The sequence below is a fragment of the Sinocyclocheilus anshuiensis genome, unplaced genomic scaffold (genome assembly GCF_001515605.1).
Source record: "Sinocyclocheilus anshuiensis isolate Anshui unplaced genomic scaffold, SAMN03320099.WGS_v1.1 scaffold3742, whole genome shotgun sequence".
NCBI lineage: Eukaryota > Metazoa > Chordata > Actinopteri > Cypriniformes > Cyprinidae > Sinocyclocheilus > Sinocyclocheilus anshuiensis.
The window spans coordinates 14157-21403 of NW_015552830.1; the positions used below are offsets into that span (position 1 = coordinate 14157).

General features: G+C 40.6%; 1 protein-coding gene across 1 annotated transcript in view; it reads right to left on the reverse strand.

Moving 5' to 3' along the window:
* Positions 1-6970, reverse strand: part of LOC107667978 (NACHT, LRR and PYD domains-containing protein 3-like) — a 10088-nt gene extending 3118 nt beyond the window's left edge. Inside the window, exons 1-6 of the mRNA XM_016459713.1 lie at positions 6946-6970; positions 4108-5911; positions 3755-3928; positions 2242-2415; positions 1964-2137; positions 1681-1854 (exon numbers count right to left, since the gene is read on the reverse strand). Of these exons, the coding sequence (XP_016315199.1) occupies positions 1681-1854; positions 1964-2137; positions 2242-2415; positions 3755-3928; positions 4108-5911; positions 6946-6970 (2525 nt within the window). The remainder of the gene's footprint in view (positions 1-1680; positions 1855-1963; positions 2138-2241; positions 2416-3754; positions 3929-4107; positions 5912-6945) is intronic.
* Between the last annotated feature and the right edge of the window lie 277 nt (positions 6971-7247).

Here is a 7247-nt window from a genome sequence, read left to right on the forward strand (position 1 = left end):
TTAAGAGATCATGTGTGAACAGGACCTTTTCAAAAATCCCGGTAAATTCGTTCTGGCAATCATATCGTTCTTATGGAGATGGCTTGATTACTCTGAGCTGTTTACAAAGCTCCGCTGCGTTTTTAATAGCTTTTCTATGTAAATATGACGCTAGATGGAAATATTTGAACATTGCGCTTCGCAGCTTTTTCAGTGTCGCGCTCGAGACCAAGGTTTCTTTTCCATTCATCAGCTGCGACTCTGCAATTGGATACTATTATGCGAGTCTCGTGTTTACTAGCCAATCATAAGTTTTTGCTCTTATAATGTTAGTTTGGTTGAGAGTGAAAGCTGTGTTCCTCTCATACATTGGTAGGCGAACTCATGAACTCGAACGTGATATCAACAAGTGTTTTTAAATGTAGGACGACAATCTTTTTTTTCCCACAGCCAAACGCCGCACGCCGGAGATCCGGCACGGTGCAGGAGAACTTTAAGCCCTGAATGAGCGACACCTGCGCCACTCACCGGTCTCGAGTCCCACAGAGGAGCTCCGGAAGGATAAAAGGAGGAGTGACGACAGTGCAAGACGAGAGAGGACCAGGCCAGGATTTTATGTTGTTGTTTTATTATGTTTTATGCTGCAGTCGTCCGTGAGGGGCTGCTGCTTTTACTTTTGTTTTGTGTTTGTTCATTTGTTTATTAAAGTTTTGTGTTTAAATGTTCGCCGGTTCCCGCCTCCTTCTTCCCGATCTAAGAACATTGTTATATTGGTGCCGAAGCCCGGGAGGAAGGAGGGACACGCTGTCAGAGAGCCCTTGCTGCTGAGGGGGATCGCGGTGCTGAGGAGGTCGGGCAGCAGGAAGAAGCGGAGACCGCCAGTGGCTGCCTGAGGCGGTGGTGCTGGAACAATGGAAGACGAGGTGGGACCGAGAGCTCACTGCCGTGCTCCTGGGTCGAGGATGGGTGGCTGCCGTCCGAGACGGAGCGGAGGAGTCGGTGCTGTTCGCCAGGAGGCCGGAGCCTGCTGCCATCTGCCATGATTGGGGAGGAGCAGGGAATGGGGGACTTGCTGCCCTCAACAGGAGCCATCGCCGTCCGCCAGGAGGCGGAGGAGCATCAAGCCGTCCACCAACGATATCCAGTACCATCGCATGGCACCGCGAGTGAGAGCCTCTCAGCTGGTTGAGGACCAAGTGGCAGTGTGTCCGGGAACCGGATCGAGAATTTTTTTTCTCCTCTCTCGTCTCTTTCTCTTCTCATACTTCCGTCTCCTTTTCTCTCGCCTTGTCTGTCCATACTCCCAGGTGCTGTGGCTGCTGTGACGGGGCCCCCAGGGGGAGTAGAGCGCAGTCTCGTGGTACCCCCTGGCCTGCGAGGGGCAGTGGGGGTATGTGACGAGTGGGGCGTGGCCAAAAGCCATGGGAACGGAGCGAGGCCGGTGGAGTAAATGATAATGAGCGACACCTGCGCCACTCACCGGTCTCGAGTCCCACGGAGGAGCTCCGGAAAGATAAAAGAAGGAGTGACGACAGTGCATCCTGAAGAGGACATCCATATAAATGTGCAAAAAATGCCTGCAAATTTAGTTTTTGTCTCTTGTTCTGGAATTCCATTGAGAGCAGCAACATTTGTTGACAAAATTCAACAGCCATTTATTTTGGTAACATTTTGTTAATTATTTTATGGAAAACTATTTACCTTAGTATCTCCAGCTGACAGTTTGTACTCTTCAGTCCATCAGCAAGCAGCTTCACTCCAGAATCCTTCAGGACATTGTTACTCAGGTCCAGCTCTCTCAGACAGGAGTTTGAGGATTGTAAAACTGATGACAAACTCTCACAAGACTGAGCAGTGAGATTACAGATGGAAAATCTGAAGAAGAAAACCAGTAATTGCATACAGAATAAATCTTAGCAGTGTGATTTTTATTAATTCATTTAATGCAAAAAAAAAAAAAAAATCAAGCATTTCAAACTCAAACCTCAGAATCTCCAGCTTAGAGTTTGGACTCTTCAGTCCATCAGCAAGCAGCTTCACTGCAGAATCCTTCAGGTCATTGTTACTCAGGTCCAGCTCTCTCAGACAGGTGCTTGATGATTGTAAAACTGATGACAAACTCTCACAAGACTGAGCAGCGAGATTACATGTGGAAAATCTGAACAAGAAAAACAGTAATTGCATACAGAATAAATCTTAGCAGTGTGATTGTTAGTAATTAACTTAATGCAAAAAAATGTATCAAGTATTTGAAACTTAAACCTCAGTATCTCCAGCTTAGAGTTTGGACTCTTCAGTCCATCAGAAAGAAGCTTCACTCCAGAACCCTGCAGGTCATTGTTACTCAGGTCCAGCTCTCTCAGGACAGAGTGTGAGGATTGTAGAGCTGAAGACAAACTTTCACAGTACTGAGCAGTGAGATTACATCCACATAGCCTATGAAGTGAACAAAACAAACAGTCATATTGTGAATTTATCAGACAGTTTGTATAGTTTATAATGTGGAGAGCATGTTTGTATTAAAAACAGTGTATTTACACTTTATTGGTAGAACTATAATATGTATACAATAATAAAGCACTTATAAATAATTTCAAAACTATTGGTTTATAGTTCATTAATAGTTTATCAAGTGTACTTAATACATTAATAGGCTATATACAAATAGTTCATTATTAATTTTTACTGTAATTAAAGTGTTATTGTTTAATTAGCTCATATGTAAATAACTACATATGCTTTCTTAACAACATATTAACTTATCAATGAAGAACTCAGTTTGTATATAGTCTATTGTTGTATTAACAACAGCTTATAAACTATTAATTAACTACTTGTATATATTATGGATTATTATTATTATATTATTATGGATATATTATTTTTACACCTGAAATCACGTTTGGTCTCGTACTGTATCGCGTACCTCGTCAGTGTCGTGCGCTTTGCTTGGCCATTTGTTGTGATAAACAGGAAAGTGTCTTCAAGCGCCAGCAAAACAGTGTCAAGAAATACTCTTTGTGAGAAGCAGTCAATCAGCAGAAGTTAAAAGAAGCTTGTAAGTGTATTGTAAGTGTATTTATTTCTTGTCTCAGTGTATAAAAGCGTCTGCTAAATGACTAAATGTAAATGTAAATGTAACTTAAGTAAGCACAAATGTCAGGGCATGTCACAACATCTCCAAGACCCGAAAAATGTCTCAGGGTCTGAGTTATGTCCTGAGGGTTCATAACTCATCTGTGCATTTGTGCTCAACACTGCAACAAATTGTTCATGTATCAAACTGATCCAGTTCAACTCCCTGACTCAATGATCCGGTCACAGCGGTTGTCAGGTTATCAACACACTGAATCTGAGTAATATGATTCTCAGAGCAGAGGATTTTACTGATGAAGTTCAAATAAATGTATAGTAATAATCAAATTCATAAGGAACGGGAACATGTTTCTAAATTAACATGAAACAGTTAATTGTAACAAACTGTTTAAAAAAAGTCACTTAAGGAAATGTAGTTATTATTTAACTCTCATAATTGGAAAACAGCATTACAAATATCCAGGTTTTCCATGATGGTTGGGAACCCTGATTGTTTTCTCGTCATGTTTTTTTTTTTTTTTTTGAGTAGGTATTGCCTGCCTTGTGCCCTTGGAGAAAATGCCACTGATACAATCGTACTACAATATAAACAGGGGAAAATATCTGCTAGCCATAGTTATGAAACGCCTATTCATCCACATATCTGAACATAGTGATTCAGTTAATGTGAATGTCAAACCTCAGGATGTTCAGTCGACAATGTGGACTCCTTAATCCATCATAAAGCAGCTTCACTCCTGAATCCTGCAGGTGATTGTTACTCAGGTCCAGCTCTGTCAGATGAGAGTTTGATGATTGTAGAGCAGAAGACACCGTTTCACAGCATGTTTCATCAAGACCACAGCTGTCAAATCTGCCAAAACAATGTTTAGACAGATTATTTTCTGATGTTCAGTGTTTCTGCAATAACTAATTGTAGCCTTCATAATCCGGACAGGAAAATCTTTCACATAGTATTTTGACATTTAATTGTTTAGTTTTTAATTGATGTTTAAAATGTTTAATTGAACAGTAGTCAGTGAAATTACTCACAAGGCTTTCCTGCAGCATCTCACAGCTGGAATGAGTCTTGTGTAGTTTGAAGATGATGTGAACCTCTTTGGGTTGAACTCATCCAGCACCTTCTCTGACATCAGCAGTACTGAGGTCAACACTGCGCACATTGAAGACGAGAGGTCTCTTCCTGGGTGTGCATCTGAACTGAGGTAACTCTGGATTTCCTCATATATTGAATGATCTTTGAGCTCAAGTAAGCAGTAAAATAGGTTGACTGATGTTTCATCTGAGATGTCCTCTTGTTGTAATTCTTTAATGTGTTCACATATTTGTGTTATGCTCTCTGTGGTGTATTTAGTGTGTTTGATCAGGCCTTTGAGCAGGTTCTGACTGGATTCCAGTGAAATTCCCATCAGAAACCGCAGGAACAGGTCCAGATGCCCTCTCTCACTCTGCATGGCTTTATCAGTGGCCCTCTCTGTTAAGTCATGAAATGTGACATTTCTAAAGAAGAACTGAAGCTTTTGTCTGGCTGTATTTTGTGAATCTTCAAAGAAAAACTGAAGCTCTCGCATGTTCTTGTTCAGGTAGCAGATGAACACATGCACTGCAGCGAGAAACTCTTGAACACTCAGATGCACAAAGCAGAAGACCTTTGTCTTATAAAGTCCATCTTCCTTCTTAAAGATCTCAGCGATCATTCCTGTGAACTCAGTGTCTTTACTCACATCAATACCACATTCTTTCAGATCTTTCTCATAGAACACAATGTTTTCCTTCTTCAGCTGTTCAAACGCTAGCTTGGCTAACTTCAAAATCATCTTTCTATTTAATTTTAAGTGCTCTGTACGTTCTCTTTCTTCTTGTTCATCGAACTTCTGGCTCTTCATGTTCAGCTGTATCAGCAGGAAGTGGATGTACATTTCAGTGAGTGTTGTGCTGATGTTCTCTTCATTGTTTTCAATGAGAATATTCTGAAGTACTGTGACTGCGATCCAGCAGAACACAGGAATGTGGCACATGATGTAGAGACTACGAGACATCTTAATGTGTGAGATGATTCTGGAGGCTTGAATCTCATCTTTGATTCTCTTTCTGAAGTACTGCTCCTTCTGTTCATCAGTGAATCCTCGCACTTCTGTGAACAAACCCACATACCGAGAAGGGATCTGATTGGCTGCTGCTGGTCGTGATGTCACCCAGACAAGAGCTGATGGAAGCAGCTTACCTTTGACCAGACTTGTGAACAGCACATCTACAGATGCTCTTTCCTCAACAGTGTCCAGTGTGTCGCTTTTAAAGTTCAATGGCAGTCGACTCTCATCAAGTCCATCAAATATAAACGCTAGCTTACATTCCTTATATAACTTTGATTTCTCCAGGTTCTTCAATTCAGGATAAAATTTCAGCAGAAGCTCATGGAGACTGACCTTTTTATCTTTAATCACGTTGATCTCTCTGAATGGAAGCAGGAACACACAGTCTATATCCTGATTGGTGTTCTCTTCTGCCCAGTCCAGGATGAACTTGTGCACAGAGACAGTTTTTCCGATGCCAGCGACTCCCTTGGTCAGCACAATCTTCTCCTCATTGTTTTTCCTCAGTTCAGTAAATATATCATTGCATTTGATTGGTTTGACCTGTGTTTTTTTGTTCTTGAAAGCTTCATCAATCTTATGAATCTCATGTTCGTGATTGACATCTTTCATATCTCCCTCTGTGATGAACAGTTCTGTGTAAACAGCCATGAGATCTGTGTCGCTTTCTTTGTTGCCCTCAAAAATACATTTAGCTTTTTTCTTCATGTTGTTTTTGTGAGTTTTCAAGAAGTTTTGCAGGTCTATAATTAAAAACAAATAAATAAGATTGACCAAAAAAGCATTAAACAAATTTGACAAATATTTTTTTTTCATATCAGAATGATCTTCATTATTAAGAACTGATGCAGACAGATTCAATTCATACCGCTGAAAACCGCACAGACCATCCCTAAGAGCTTGCTTTAAAATGTCTGAATATGTTTTTATGTTCTTTCCAGATCACAATCATTGGATCGATTGAGATCATCTTTAGGCTATGCTGACTAATGTTACTAAAAGCTGATGAATGGTTTCCACATTATTTAGAACATCAAACAGGATGTGAGGCTGTATTTACAACTTTTGCTTAAATGAACCTTTCCATGACCATGTCTGATTGTAATCATGCCTTGATGACATTGAATCAATTTAGTGACAGTGCCATCTATTGGTCAACTTTAATAAACAATTGTATCACAATATGCTTTTATGGTGCGTTCAAGTGATGTCGGATAGATCATATTTACGAGTTGAACGCACATGAACGCCACCACAAAGTCATTATTACGAGTGGGGAAACTCGAAATGTTCTTTAAGCCCCGAGTTTCCGAGTTGGGTGCGTGTCAATGAGAAACATGGCGGAATCGATGGATGCACCGCCTGTAGTTGACGGTAAATTTTTGTTTAAATTGATCATTTAGTTGTCCTATAAACTTAAATGGGTCATGTTCTTGTTACGCAGCTGAAATCCAAGTAAAAAAATGCAGACCCTGTTGTATTTTCTTGTAATTTATTAAAAGAAGGTACACCACCATCTTGTGCCGACTAAACTGACTTGACGTCGTAATTACGACTTGTCAACTCGTAAGTACGAACGTCCCAGGAGGACTTGAATGCAGCATTCGACTATTGTGAACTGGATATCACTGGAGAAACACTCTGTTCTCTTCTATATATTTGTATAATATCTGCTGCTGATGTGACTGGCCCTGTAATTGCTGCTTGCAGTTATATTTTCTCTTGTTTCCATTTACAGGAAGTGATTGTTATTTACCACAGATCTGTTGTGAATTACCTCCAACAGGGACAGGTGTCTTCATATTGCCCTTAGCCTGAGCTGCGTGTGTGTGTGAGTGAGAGAGAGAGAATTACTCACAGCAATGCAAAAAGGAAAAAAAGGTTTAAGTCACACATGTAACTATTTAGCCATGTTACAGTCACAGTGAATGAAATGTTACCTTGCTTATGTTCATTCTCCAACTCTTCAGCCAGATCATTCCGGTTCATCTTTCTCAGGATGTCCACCGTGATCTTCACAGCTTCTTTTGATCCGAAACATGTTACCATCTTTTCCACTGTGTCGAATATATCTGCCTT